The following is a 16211-nucleotide window of genomic DNA, read 5'->3' as shown; positions in this document are numbered from 1 at the left end:
TTTCTCCATGTGAACCATTACCCATAGCTTGAATCATTATTCTTAGCTGAATACCACAGCACGCTGTTATATAATTCAAAATTATTAAATTAATTGCGTCAGCAATGTTGATTATTAATACCAGGGTGGCTTCCACCAGTCCCAGTGGGAGATGAAATCACCCTCCGGGCACCCAGCATCCTGGTAAAATGCCCTGTTGGCAAAGTGGCCAGTCCGCTACTGGAGAGAAGGAAAGCAGAGGAAACTAAATTCTGTGGTTAAAGAAATGAAGCAGCTGACCAATATGCTGATGTGTGGAGACAGTGGAAGAGAACCGGGAACCAACTACTATCTGATAACACACGGGCACAGGTCCTTACAATTTGTATCAGACCCATGTATCCCTGTTACGATATAGACAGTACAAATGTATTTAGTTTGCTTTCTTGATTGCAGAAAAACAGCATAGACTTAAGAGGGGTGACAGAAACTACAGGTGCATAGTATAGACTGCAATAGCACCGATCAGACTGTAAGAGCATGACACAGATGCAGGGGAAAGTCATAGATTGCAGGACCATGGCATAGGCTACAAGAGCACGCCAGAAGCTTCATTGCAAAAGCACAACGCAAACTGATGAAGCACAGAAGAGATGGCTGCAGGAATACTGTGTAGACTGAAGAACAGCCATCAAAAAATCATTCATATATTACTAGACCTATAGGTCTATTGACTTAAATAATGTCCTCAACTTAATTGTAATGCTCTCAACCTATAAACTGGTTTCAAATTATGTGATCCTGGGCAAATATTTTAATTCACTGAGCTGCCATTTACTTCCTCATCAAATTTGAGAACACATTCAGATATGAGTTCAGCATGTCTGCTGTACAAAAACCTTGTTTGTTTGACTTACTAGCCACATATAGGATACACATGACATCCGACTTGCCTTCTGGTTCATTAACAGCATTGTCATCTGGGCAGAGGTCGGCATGTTTCCCAAATCATGTTTATAACCTATCACGTTTAATAAATACATAACTAAAGCATTAATTGGTAGCACACTGTAATTTGCATTCAACAGATTTTACTTTGAAATAGCCACAAAATTTCCCACTGAAATGTGGTTTTACTGATAAAAATATAAACGTGCAACAATAATGTTTAGAAATCGAGTTTCTGTGAATATCATTTGCATATCACCAAGTAAATAGTTTTGATTTGATTTGCTCCTATTTAAATCTTTGCCTGCATCACATTTCTCAATTACGAAAAATTGTGCTTTCGTATTTCCTGATATATTTTGAAATACTTGTACTATGTATTTACAAATATTTTAACCCCATCACTGCTAGGCCTCCTAGCTCTCGTGCTAAGCCTTTTTTTGGGGTATTTGGGGTAGTTTGCGCTTAGGCCCCTGTATCGTTTTGTCCACATAAGGTATCCATGTCAAATTTGCGGCATTTTCTTCCAACATCTTGGGGATTCTAAAGGTATCCAGGGTTTGTGAATTCCCCTTGAAGGGGAAATAGAAATTAGCCAAAATACAGCAATTTTTAGGGAAAAGAAATCTGAAAACGTGCTGCAGAAGAAAGTGTCTGTTTTGTTCCTTGCAAATGGTATCGACACAGGGCCTGTGATGCTAAAATAACCATATTTTCAGCTTTAAGGAACAGGCAGACTTTTGTCAGCATTCATTTCTGAAAAGTAGACACAATTCTAAATCCAGCATAGGGTCATTTACGTAGATCCTTCAAGGTTTTCCTATAGAAGCGAACAGTTGAAATAAAAAACAAATTGAAATTGAGCCATTGGTGCCAACATTTTTACCTGTAACTTCTTCTAAGACTGGCACATATTTTAAAGCAATATACTGTTACGTCCGCACGACCCTTCTGGTTGTGGTGATATGTAGGACTTGTAGGTTCACCAAGAACCCGAGGTACCCAGAGCTAATAACTAAGCTGCACCCTGTAATGGTTTTTCATTGTGTACCGGGTATATAGCAATTCATTTGGTAAAATATGAAGAGTGAAATTTAGGTATCTAGGACACCTATGTATTTTCGAAAAGGGAACCAAATATTAAGTTTAGCTGCAGTAGTTATTTGGACATCTCCGAAATTGTGGGTACCCATACAAGCATGTGAATTAGAGGACATTTTTCAAAATGACTTCTTATTTTACACATGGTCTTACATTTGGAAGGCGGAAATGAATAGAAAGTCATTTGGTATTAATAAAATATTCTACTGTACTGTTAGAAAATGTTTGTTTTTTCAGCTAAATTTGAGGTTTGCCGGGAATTCTGGGTAGGAAAACGTTGAAGTCCACACAAGCAATACCTCCCAGGACTCCCCCGGTTGTGCAGTTTTCTGGGTTAGGTAGGTTTGCCTAGGTGACCGCCAGGACCAAAAACGCAGGTAACTCCCTTGCAAAACAAGGTCGTTTTGTGATAAATAATTTTGATGGCTCCACAATTTGTTTTAGGTCCTTTCCTGTAGCAGGCCCTTGGCACACCCACACAAGTAAGGTAGCATTTTTATCAGGAGACCTGGTGGTATGATGGGTGGTAGGAAATATGTGCGGGCCCAGTGATCACAAGGCTTTCCCACACAGAATTGTAAGGAAAATTGTATTTTTTAGCTGGATTTGAGATTTGCAGGGGATTCTGGGTAGGAAAATGTTGGCAGATCAATGCAAGCCACACCTCCCTGGACTCCCCTGGGTATCTAGTTTCAGAAATGTCTGGGTTTGCAGGATTCCCTAAATGTCCGGTAAGCCCAGGACAAAAAACACTAGGGATCCCCTCGAAGAACCAGGTTGTTTTGTGATTGATATTTTTATGTCTCCACAATTTGTGCTGGGTCCTTTCCTGTAGCAGGCACTTGGCCCACCCACACAAGTGTGGTAGCATTTTTATCAGGAGACCTGGGGGAATCCTGGGTGGTAGGAAATGTGTGCAGGCCCGGTGAGCCCACAGATTTCCAACCCAGAAACATATGGAAAATGAGATTTGTTTTAGCAGAATTTGAGGTTTGCAGGGGATACTGGGTAGAAAATTGTTGGGGGATCAATGCAAACCACACCTTTCTGGTCTCCCCCGGCTGTCTAGTTTTCAGAAATGCCTGTGTTGGGCAGGTTTCCCTAAATGGCGGCTGAGCCCTGAACCAAAAACACAGGTGACCCCCTTGAAAAACCAGGTTGTTTTGTAATATATAGGCGGGCACCTGTGTTTTGGGTCCCAGGCTTGCAGACATCTAGGAGAACAGGAAAAACCCAGACGTGTCTGAAAACTAGACACCCGGGGATTCCAGGGAGGTGTGGCTTACATGGATCGAAAAATCTGCTGCAAACCTCACAATTAGCTAATTTCCACTAACTTCTGTGTGGGAATGTTGTGGGATCACTGCACAGCATAAATTTCCTATAACTCAACGTTCCCCTCAGTGCTGTGATAATAATGATACTTTACTTGTATGAATGGGCCAAGTGAAGTGCCTGTGATATGGAAGGCACAAAAACGTGTAGAAATTGAGCAGGACCCAAAGCAGGTCCAAAAGGGCAGTTTGTCTTTAACGGTTTTAGGCTGCTGCTACTTTGGACACCCACACAAGTGAGGCATCATGTTTGTCGGAAGACCAAGCAGAACGCCGAGTGGTAGGAAATTTGTGCTTGCGCAGTGATCCTACAATTTTCCCACAAAACAATGTGAGGAAAATTTGACTTGGTGAGTAAATTTGAGGTTTGCAGGGGATTCTAGGTAGGAAAATCCATGCAAGCCACACCGCCAGCCAAGAGTTAGCCCACACACAGCAAAAGCCAAGTGCCACCCGCCCACACCGCCAGCCAATCGCAACCCACGCACACTGCAAGCGAAGCATCATCAATGCACACCGCCAGTCGAGCAACATCAATGTACATCGCCAGCCAAGCGCCATATCTGCACACCACCAGCCAAGCGGCCTCCATGCACACAGTCAGCCAAGCGTCAGTCCACGTACACCGCCAGCCAAGCGCCATATCTGCACACCGCCAGCCAAGCACCAGCCATGCACACTGTCAGCGAAGTACCAGTTCACATATACCGCCAGCCAAGCGCCAGTCCACGCACACCACCAGGCAAGCGCCAATCTACTGTGATCAATTGTGAGTCCAGACACTCCGTTGGCCAAGTGCAAGTCCGCACACACCTCCAGCAAAATGCCACCCAAAGGTCAGAAAACACATACACAAACTTTCCCTGGTTTCCTGCTTGGGGGCAGATGAGTCTAAAAATATTAATGAAGCAGCCAAAATGTGTGCCTAAAAAAAGGGAGATATATGAAAAAGAAACAGGTGATGGACAGAATGCTGGACAATACAAACATTCACCACCAGTCACAAGGATCTGGGTTAAATCCATCATTCTATTGCTCACCACACCACCCCAGTTTGGACCCAGCCATATGCAAATCAGTCTTGACCCTGTTCCTTGTGCGAACAGTCTGGCTTGGCAGTTCGGGCTGGATTGTTCCCATTGGGCGCAGGTTCAAGACTGATTTGCATATGGCTGGGCCCAAACTGTAAAGTCATGGTGATCAAAAAAATGAAGGATTTAGGCCCGGATGACTGTGTCATATTGTTTTCGGGGTGGGGGCATTTGCATGCCCATTCTGGGCAGCCCCCCGCCCTACATATATAAGAAAAACAATCCCTAGTGCATAGTGTGCTTCCAGGCCCCCCCCCCCCCCTCTTCCTGGTGGGACAGATTGGAGGCTACTGCCCCCATCTGTCTCCCAGGGGAGGACAGAAAGACTGAATTTTGGGGAAAACATTGAGGGGATTGGAGCAAATCCCCTTGCCCAAGGGGCCTCTCCCCCCTTCCCTGGTGATTAGTAGTGAATCCATGCTTATGGGTTTGCTGTCCTGAGGTGATCCCCAAGCAGAGCTCTACTATGGAGGGGTACCATTGGAAAGGGGAGTTCTACCCTTTCCAACAACACCTTTCACGTCTGCCTACGTGCTGGGGGGCTAAGATAGCCCCACAAGCACGTAGGCAATGAAAATGAAATGAGCTGATCGGCTCATTTCAGTTTTGGTGTCAGTGAAATTACGTCAGCGCTCCATGCGTGCTGATCGTCATTTCACTGAAACAATCAGAACAGCATCGGGAGCTGGGGCTGGCAGCACCAGAGGGATTTCCAGTGCTATGTGCGCAGACAGCCGGGAGCTGTCTGACCACAGGAGCACTATGGAGTAGGACGAATCCTGGCCATCCGACGCATGGAATGGGTTAAATATTATGTTAGAAAATACTGATATCTTACAGCCTTTTGTTTCACAATGAATGTCAGACAAGTCACTTCACAAAAACATCTAACTGTAGTTAGAGAAACAAAAATAAAATCCATTTTCAAAGCGGCACTTAGTAAAAAGACAAACTAACATTTCACCTCTTCCCTTGAACAGGTAGCAAATGTGTCACGATAAAAACGAGATTTAAAAGCATCTTTATTGCTCATTCACTTTCTGAATGAACAGAACACTTGTTCCTTTCCAGATTATGTTCACTCGCCAGAACAGACCTGCTAAAATCTGACTTGCCATTGCGAGTGGGCTTATACATTTTTCAAGGCCTGAAGGAGCACAGAAGAGTTTGCTGGGGTACAGCATACACTGTAGTGGAACAGCACAATCTGCAGAAGTATGCATTTTATCTCCTTTTCCCTCTTCTAACCTTCTCTTTACTCTTCACTCCTTTTTATGTCTGGCTAGAGAGCTATATTCAGAGCTCATTTCACACCAAACAAATATGCATTGACCCTCTCCCTCCTTCAATAATGAGTATGGCAACCGTGGCAAAGATGTCTTCCTCCCATGTTGCCAGTACCTCGTGCAGAATTCTCTTGTCCCGGTAGGGTCTAAATTCATATGCATGCTGGATAGCTTGTTTGTCTGTCTAATGTGGGTGGAGAAACATAGTAGGGTGGCACTGGCAGTACTTAGAAGGAACCTGGAGAATGGAGCGTTGGGGGTACCAGACTTGCAGGGCCTTGTGAAAGAGCATAATTAACCCTTTAGGTGCTGCCGTCGGCCAACGGTCGTCACGGGCACTACCTCCCCAGTGCTGCGTGCGACCGCTGGACGTCCAGTTCAGCACTGGATAATGGACAGCGCAGCACTGGGGAGGTTTGTTTACTAGCTCCTAAGGTGTTAAGTGACACCCTTCCCTGTATCCAATGAGACCATCAAGGATCCTTGAGGGCCACGGGGCCACTTGAAACTCAGTCCACACCGCCCTCGTGATGCTCTCCAGTTTAGCATAGTGTAGAAAGTGGGATGGTCCAATCCTAAAAGAGTACTGAGCTTCTTGGAAAGTGATGAAGGTTTCAATGGGATAAATATCTCTCGCTATCAGACACCCTCCTTCTCTCCATTGTTCTATGGACATGTCAGTGTCTATACGTTGGAAGGGGGCGAGATCCCACAACTGCAGCTCCCTGCTGAAAGGGACTCTGCGAAGAACCCTCTGGGCCACCCACTCCCAGATCTCCACTGTGGTTTTAATAAGATACGAGACAGCGTGCTCCGACCTACCCCCAAGCATCAGCAACTGTGGCAAAGTTTCACCCTCCCGCTCCTACCACCACAGACCCCTATAGTCTTTGCTACCAGTTATCAGACGCTGTCAGCCATATGGTTGCATAATAATAATACTATTTGAGGGCCTTCTGGCCAGGTTTGGCGAGAGAGCTCCCTCAGGCAAAGATCAGGTGTTCTGTTAATTCAGAATGCTAATTACCAATAAAGATGTCTTTAACTCTTGTTTTCATACTGTTACATTTGCTGTTGTTCAAGAGAGGCCAAATGTCAGCTTATATGTTCTTACAAATTGCTGCTTATTTTATTATGGAGATTGGTGTTTACTTTTTTTTTCTCGGACTACGAAGTTAGAAGATTTTGTATAGTGAACTGTCTGACTAACATGCTGTTATACAGGGAGTGTAAAATGAAAGGCTGTAGAAGGTCCGTCTTTAAAGTGGCCTAGAAACAAAGAGTAGGATCAAAACAAACGATAACGGTTTACACGGTGATGGGCAAATGACAAATATTTTCTGAAACCCAAATTCCACACGTCATCATTTGCATGCTATCGTTTTTCAGTAAATCTGTATGTCAGAGGAAAACTGTGTGGCTATTTCATTGGAAAGTATGCAGACAGTGTGCTACTGCATCATGCTTTAATAATATGTTTATTAAATGTGAGAGTTTTTAAACATGAACTGAAAAACATTCCTGCCACCACCCTGATGGCAATGCTATAAGTGAACTAAAATACAAGGGTTTATGTGTACCCTATGTGTGGGCTGGATTTATATCACATGGAGCAAACGTTTAGTCTTGTAAATCAAACAACATCGTTGTTTGTACAGAAAACATGCTGAACTCACATATTTGAGGACGTTCTGATTTGAGATAATGAAGAAAAAGGTGACTGTGAAATAAAACATTTGCTTAGGATCACACAATGTGAGACCAATTTTGGGGTCAAGCATATTAAAGTTAAGCTGAGTAGCTTATTCAAATCACTAGACCTGCAGGTCTGGTAATATTGTTATGACACATACGCACACACACAAACGCACACACACCCTCCAGCATTGAAGAGGCACTTTCAGTAATCAGCATGGTATTTTAAAATTACAACTTATACATGAAGATTGTAAACATGGGGTTTGCGCAAGGTCTATTGGTAATAACAGAGCCACATTTCACATTTTGTTCTATCCATAAATGGTCATTTTTAAATGGGTTGTATTTGATTACATACTCGTAGCAAAATATAATTTCTGTATGAATGTTCTTTTACAACTTCTATCATTACCTCTGCATCCTCCCCAAAGAATCTGTACTTGTAGCCACACTCCACACACAGAATGGCATCTTTGTTTTCTGCTTTGATTTTCAAGTACTGTAATTCCAAAGGAGTGTATGTGCTTCGGGACCGCTTACAAGTCTGTTTTGCTTCGGAAGATTGTTTGGGGTATTCAGTTTTTTCCTGCATTGAACCACATTGGTCAACTCTAAGTTCCACTTCCTGTAAAAAGATGAAAGAGAATATATACATTTGTAATGTTTCATTAGACCCCTGTAATGTTAGTTCATGCGTTACCTGTGTTTTCTCAAGTGCTTGTCCACTCATGGGCTCCTTGGCACTTATTAGACAGTAAAAGTATTACATATCTGCACTGTGTTCAGAAATTAACGGCCATGAGATAAGATTTAGATCTTCAAGACAGAGACCTTGGCAGTTGCGTAGTGCATCAAGTAACATTTGGACAAAATGTTTTAAAAAAATTAAGACAAATAAAAATTGCCCTCATCATGAGCGTGGGAGGGCATTAATTGAAAGGTTCACCTATAGTGCCAGTTGTCCACAGCTAATCTAGAACTACTTCTGTGTTAGACTCTTACAAAACCACAGAAGGGTCAGCAGCATAACTAATGGCAATATGTACAAGACCTTTCTGAGGTTGTAAATGAGACTAATGGCAGAATCGGCACATTTGCAAGAGCGAAAAAATATGTACAAATGCTAAATTGCTAATTGGTAATTTGGTTAGGCGATTAGGTATTTGGATGGGGCATGTTTAGGTTGTCCTTTCCAACTACTGGATCGCAGTGGTATGTGGTAATGTGTTGCGCCAGGATCACCGATACAAAACAATTTTTTTTACTGACTAGGACAATGAGAATAAAAATATTTTTTAGAGCCTGCAGTAGTCCTATGGACAACCGCTTACTTAATAAAATGAAACATAAAAGTTAAATTTGTCTATTTCTATCATCCTGTTTTTCTTTAAGGAAAATTGGTTGCATTTTAAAAAATGAAATAAGACTGCTTAATTAAAAAGCAACCATAGACATGGTGGTCTGCTGACACCATCAGGCCAGCATCTCTATGATGGCTATCATTCCTAACGGGTCGTAAACTGTTACCTACCCCATTGATATTTATGAGGTAGGTTGATTTGTGACCGACTAGGAACCGCTATTTAAAATGTGTCCATTTTCTTACACTAGGAATTGTGATTTCCTAATTGCGATTTGCTTAAGAATCGCAATTTGGAAATCGCAATTCTTGATTTTGTACATATGGCCCTAGGCATTTGGTACTTAATTTTTAAGGTGGGAAGCCAAAAGAAGCATTGATCAGACCCTTCTAAACCCGGGAATCATTCTGGCATATTTCAGGCACCTGGCGACAAAAAACACAGGCCAGTCAATGGTCAGCTCAATGTACCAAAACAAGAAATTGATGTATTTTTTCTTGGACATTGGCAACAAATTTAGTTGTGACATTTGTCGTATTTTCTGGATATTTAAAATCAGCAGTCAATATCAATTTGCAGCAGCTCAAGATTATGAATAAATAATATATTCATAATCTGATACAGTGGTTAGTCGCACAAGAGTAGGATAGTCAAGGCCAAACAACTCTGGTGCGAGGCTTGAATTAGCAAAGTACTTGTTCAGTACACAAAGTTGTAAAATACAAGACTTCAACACCTCAATCTGGAATATCCAATTTAAGAGCTATTGAGAGAGAATTTTCACATTTCAAGCCTTTGGTTCTGACCTGGTCCTGGAACTCCCTCCCCACTCACCTACGACTGACCCAGGACCATCTCAGCTTCAGGAAGCACCTCAAGACCTGGCTCTTCGAGCAGTAGCAGCCCCCCCTGCCCCCCATAGCACCTTGAGACCCTCACGGGTAAGTAGCGCGCTTTATAAATGCATTGATTGATGGATTGATTGATCTAAGGCAAGATCTTAGAGTAAGTAGTAGGTCCAGAGTCGGTTGTCATCTGCAATGAGGACCAACCCTGTTAACATGCATTCCTTTTAAGAAACATGGACTGTATCACGTTACGAAGGCTAGAAAGAGAGGAATGGCTTGAAAGAGTAATTTCTGAGTCCTAACCATCTATGGATAATGGAATATGCATGTAATCACTAAGGAAAATCCATTTTTTTATTGTTAAACATTAGACCAGGATGCTTTGCACAGCACAACCTGCAGAAAGTAAGCAACTTAAAAATCTATGAGAGTTGTAAGTAAGTGAACACTGAAATCAATGAGTTTTGTTAATGAGAAACACCCAACTAGCCTAGTCAGTATTGATTATCCCAAACTATTTAAAAAAATATATAAATATATTGATTTTATACGATATCATGTCATAAAATAGCATTTACAAAAACATTACGCAGGCAAATCATTAGACAACATATTAACATGAGTATGCGTGTTTCATCGAGGTGCATTCTACATATTGTTACTGTTGAAATAGGATAATAACCTCTTCGTATCAACTTATGGAATGTTGTGATTTACTTGCTAAGTATCTTCCATTCACAACTACTAACAAACAGTCCCAAACATCCCAGCCTTCCTTGCTCATCCCAGCACACATGATTCAATCTCTGGATTCAATCTTAACTCGTTATACACGTCATATTGAGGTCTGTTAAGTAGTGGTGCAACTCGAATCACTAGGTTCCTATCTAGAATGGAACAGGGAAGAAGATCCTGCCTCTGTGGCTATTGAGGGGTGTATATTCTCTGTATTTTATGCTCAAGAAAGTTCAACAGACTGAAGTGCCTCTACAATTATATCCCATTCCAAAGAAATCTGTGTCTTCTTCAAACCCAGATATTCCTCCCTTCTAATAACTGCACTTTCCGCTCTGCTCCAACGTACTGCCTCCTCATGCCATGTGTGTATGATTGGGGGGAAGGTTGACTTCCATCTCATGGTAATGGAGCGCTTTGCTACAAGAAGAGCAAAGTCTGCAAATCTTAGCTGCAATTTTTGTGCCTTAGGGCGGTGGTAGAGACCCAATTTGCAGCGTTCCATTGTGTCCCAATTAGATATCCTGTAATGTCTCCTAATATCTGTTCACACTCAGTCCAGTACCATCATAGACATGGACATGTCCAGAGCATATGCAGCAATGCCCCATTTTCAGTCTGGCATTCTGGGCAACAACCCCGGGCTTCAGAGTATATACAATTTATACGGTGTGGAGTGAGATAGGCCCAATGTAATATCATATATTGTATCAGTTAGAATTTAGCGTTACGGGTCACCTTCTTAGGAAATTCCAGAAGAGAGGACCAGTCTTTGTCCGTAATGTCCCTTCCCAGGTCTCTAGACCATTTCTCCCTTAACACTAATAGGGATGTACCCACGTTTGCTCGGGTGCTCCTATATAGCCATTGTATAAGACCTTTGCCCATCAGATATACAGCATATATCAGCTTGTGTTGCGGGGGTTCTTCACCATCTGGTGCCCAATGCTTCGTTTTGTATCTGGTCATGGCTCCATGCAAAATGAAAAAAAGAGCGCAGAGCTCCTTGACTCAGAGTAAAATTTTCATGGTCCATCAGTCTCCCACTCTCAAAGAGTGTGTCCACCATAGAGACCCCTACTCGTAACCACCCACTCAGGGTCCGTCTAGTGACTAACCCCTGTGGGCGTGGGAATTCCGTGTAGTGTTAGGAGAGATGGGGAGTCTTTGATTGGTGTATTGTAGGGACTTCTTCCAATATGGCAGAGCTATCCGTAATAACAAGCAGGATTTAGGGGGACTCTTACTTTGTGGTTATAATAAAGTGTGTAGGTACCTCATTGTAGGGAATGTGCTGTGTAGCCCAATTCGTGTAAGTTACGTCCTGCAAGCCAATATACTAGCCATTACAGTTGACTTGCATAGCAATATGTGTGGAAGTCAGGTACACCCAGTCTCCCTCTATCCACCCCCAACTGTAGTTTGGGCAACCCAACCCTTGTACGGCCTTGTCCCCAGATGAGCTCCCCTAGCAGGGAATCCAATGTTTTAAAAAGGGAGATAGGGATCATTACTGGCCGATTTGTGAAGTAATATAGTAAGTACAGAAGAACAACCATTTTGGAGATGGTTATTCTACCCATCACTGAGAGGGGCAACCACACCCGTAAGGAAATATGGGTGCGCAATCACCTAACTGCCTTCATCAAATTATTCTCCTATAAGTCCGATGGGGATCTATGTATCTGGACTCCCAAAGGTGTTTGGGGCAACTGAGATAGAAAGCTGTCCAAACCGGAAAGCCTCTGGGCGCTCCTCTGGGGCAAAAAAGAACCCATGCAACTTTGTTTCATTTATGGCGAGGCTTGAGATGTATTTGAACTGTTTAAATATACTCGGTATGGGCTCTAAGTCATTCAATAAGTCCCTAATGTACAATATAAGGGCATCCGCCTATCCAGACAGCACATGCGTCGTATTGTCTACCCGTATTCCCACTCCTTCAGCCTCCATCCTGAGCTTAATAGCAAGGGGCTCCAGTGTCAACACTAACAATGGTGACAGCGGGCAGCCCCATAGTGTGCCCCGACACACCTGGTATAGTCGTAAGACGTGGACTCCAGATCTGGTGCGTGCCGTAGGGGCTGTGTATAGTAGTCTGACCCAGTTCACATAGCTTGGCGGCAATCCAAATTTATCCAAAGCCATCATCATATAATCCCAATTGAGGATATAAAAAGCTTGGCGCAAGTCAAGGGAGGTACACCCAGCATCCACCAAACCAGCAGGAGTTGCTTCCATTACATGATATAAATATATTATATTCAGGGAAGTACTACGGGCTGGGACGAAGCCACATTGGTCAACATGTATAAGTTGTGATAAATAAGGTAATAGTTGACGAGCCAGAATTTTGCTTAGGATCTTATATTCTGTGGTTAAAAGGGATAATGGGCGGTAACCTGACATGTCTGTTCGGTTTCTTCCAGGCTTTGGAAGGGAAGTACCCAAGGCTTGCATGGAGAGGGGGGGGGACGGTGAGGGGAGGAAGGGGGAGGGGGCGGGGTAGGGGGGGTGGTTGCCAGTCTCCAGCACAGATTGGTATAGTTGCTCCAGATGAGGAATTAGTAAATCCGAGAAAGTGTCATAGAACTCTGCCGGTAGGCCCTCAAGGCCTGGGGTTTTATTACGTGGAAGGTCTCGAATGGCCTCCTTAATTTCACTTTTGGTAATTGGACCAATTAGATCATCGTGTTCTACTTTTGAAAGCTGGGGACAATTTGGATCTTGTAGGAAGCCTCCTATGGGCTCGCTTGATGTATTATCAGAGGCCTTGTACAGTGTCTCATAATATTCACAGAATGCAGTGTTTATTTCTTGTTGTGTGGTCCCTGTGGTGCCATTTAGTCTGGTTATTTCATGTATGGGAATATTGGAATGGAGAGGGGTGGGGGGTTCCTGCAATAACCATGCAAGGAGCGCTCCCGATTTATCTGCCTCGGAATGTTTAAGTTGGGTGTGAGCTTGGTAATTTATTACACGTAGGCGTTAGAGTAATTCAGCATGCTGAATGCGAGCCTCTTGCAGCGCCTCTTTTTTGGAGGGGTCGCTGACCGCGTCCTGTTCAACGTTATTCAAAGTATCTTCTATGGACTTAAGGTTATTATGTACTTTCTGCCTGGTCCCTACTGTGGCGCTAATGGCAGTGCCCCTAATGACGGTTTTAAATGCATCCCAAATTATAAGGCGCGTGGACGCGGTATTGGCATTCTCTCTAAAGTAGTTAGTGATTATCGAAACTATGGTGGCTTGTAAGATAGAGTCATCTAACATTTGTGGCTATAACTTCCATGTAGGGACTAGTGTGTGAATCCTACCCCATATTATCACTACTTCCAGTGGGTTGTGATCAGAGAAAGTCTTCCCTATGTATGTGGAGTGAGTCACTTAGCCTGCTATAGGAAGGGAGCAGAATATTCTATCCAATCTTGTGTGCAATTGATGGGGCGGGGAGTAAAAGGAGTATTCCCGACTATTGGGATTCTTAGGGTGCCTAGAGACCAACCCGCCGCCCACCCGCGAAGGGCCTCCGCTTGCTTAAACGGGACTGCTCCCTGAAGATCCATCTGGATGTCGAAAACTGTGTTATAGTCCCCTCCCAGCATCCATGGGAATCCCGCCCAGACCGCTAGTATTGTGTTGAGGCCTGTTAAGAATTTGTCTTGGTCGTGGTTCGGGGCATATATACTGCCTACGACAATGTGAGTGCCATCTAGCGTGCTGTGGACAACAACATATCTGCCATGTACATGTATACGCTTTTCCAGTGCTACAAACGGCACCCCATGCCTAACCCATATAGCTGCTCCCCTAGTAAAGGCAGATTATGATGTGGTGAACACTTGGCCTCTCCACTTCTTACGAAGTACGGTTGCCTCATAATCGGTGAGTTGCTTTTCCTGTAATAAAGCAAAATGTGCTTTACACCTGCTTGGCTATGCATGTGTTCTATGGAGTTTGTGTACTGACCCCAAACTTCTATCGCTCCCTGTAACTATATTATACGTTCCTGGCGTGGTCATGTATGTATATAGTCAATTCCTAGACAAATCCGAGCCTGTGTATGAAACCCTGTATTTCGTGAGATAGGGGGTAAGCTAGATTCCCAATAACCCATTTCAACACCCAACACTAGGTCCAGTCCTAGAACTATGCTGGTCCAACCCAAGTACACAACTGTGTTAACAACACTTCTAATATCGGTTTGCATTCGCTTTAGGGGTGGTGACTCCTATATCTAACAGCACATGTTAGTGTGTGTGTGTATGTGTGTGTGTGTACCACCTTTAGAGTGACCGGACCAGTATTTTATATAAAGGATACAGAGAAGCTGGGGGCAGTTAGGTTATTTGAGTTACAGTGTCCTCTTCGACTCTTAAATTGTCTCCAACTTGGCAGGGCGGCCCAAGAGAGTCAGTTTCAGCTCAGGAAATCGTTCACAGTCGGTGGGGTAATAGTGGGGAAGAAAGCAAGGCTATTCTCTGAGTCTGAGTACATGGTGGTGTCCTCCTAGGATTTCGGGAAGGATAGGGGGACAGAGTCTTTGAATGCAGCTGTTGCAGCTATCGCCAATTCCCTGCCTCTCAAGGCCTGTTCCGGAGATCTGCTTTTCGCGTTGGTTTTGTGGATCGATTTAGTGTGGCGTGTTCTTTCATCCTAAACTATTTTTTTATTATTATTAAAATATGGTTATTCAATTCAAGCATCTTCTAAAAAGATTTAAGGATAATAATAGTTAATAATGATATAATTAAAACATGTTCATTATCAAATAGAGAATCCGACCCAAAACAAGTGCAATATCTAATGAGGTAATTTGTTCTAAAATGTACTTCGAAACTAGACAATTACTAATATTATTTTTCATAATAGTGGACTAAGAAATCTTCTGTGAGGTAAAAGCAGAAATCAGTCCAGTAAAACATGACATTTCACCATTTACATACAACCTACAGCTACTAATCAATTATTAGCACTGATGCACGAGGAAAGAGCTCACATGGCTTAAACAGGATTAATATCCAACCTTACACTTAACACATCATTCTGAAGTCTAGTATCAAGAAGATTTTGTAAAAAAGGGAATTGATTTTTGCACCCCGATCAATCTGAAATTAACACAACAGAAGGTCTATCTACCAAGTAAGAAACATCTGCAGAAGGGGCACAAAAAGTTCTTCAGTATCAGGAGTGAAGAATTGTAATAAAACTGTCATGATAAGAACACTCCCCACAAGTCGGCCATCAGTCCTTAAGCTGTACAGCATGTTCTAATACCCTCCAAAAGTGTTTTCTAACAATAAGCAGGACAATACTTTAGCATTTTGCAATAAAGAAACATGACACTTTGCAAAATCATCGTGCATGACATTGATCTAAGACATTATGGCGAGACTGTACATACATCTGCCTCTTATAGTATGTACCCAAAGAAATGGTTAAATGATCAAACAGGGCATCACTGATCAACCCTTAACAACGGACCCAACCATCCACCCTCTAGGCCTTCAGTAGCTAGTAGTAAGTATTATAAGCCAGCAAAAGAATTCGGATCAATCTCCATGTCCAAGAGGGACATCACCCACAGCTCTGATGCCTTCAGCGTCTTAGACATTCTTAAATGTAGCGCCCGTTTTTCTGCTGCCTCTTTATGTAGGTGATGAATGGACACCATGTTGCGTCAAACTTGACAACTCTGTCCCTTCAGATTGCAGTAAGTTTTTCCATGGCATAGATAGTCCATACCTTCCCCACCACATGTTCAAGCAAGGTGCTTGTGATTGCTTCCATAACTGAGCAATACTTAGTCTTGCTGCCAGGAGTAGATGAG

At 43.0% G+C, this 16211-nt stretch overlaps 1 protein-coding gene across 2 annotated transcripts in view; it reads right to left on the bottom strand.

Moving 5' to 3' along the window:
• The window catches only part of MSH3 (mutS homolog 3), a 1953894-nt gene that overhangs the window by 1767062 nt on the left and 170621 nt on the right, over positions 1-16211 (bottom strand). For both annotated transcript variants that reach the window (XM_078675310.1, XM_078675311.1), the window contains exon 4: positions 7850-8062. In XM_078675310.1, coding sequence (XP_078531436.1) covers positions 7850-8062 — 213 coding nt within the window. The remainder of the gene's footprint in view (positions 1-7849; positions 8063-16211) is intronic.

Source organism: Lissotriton helveticus, chromosome 2_1 (assembly GCF_964261635.1).
Source record: "Lissotriton helveticus chromosome 2_1, aLisHel1.1, whole genome shotgun sequence".
NCBI lineage: Eukaryota > Metazoa > Chordata > Amphibia > Caudata > Salamandridae > Lissotriton > Lissotriton helveticus.
The sequence above is the reverse complement of the archived record's forward strand: the minus strand, read 5'-3'. Positions and strand labels throughout refer to the sequence as shown.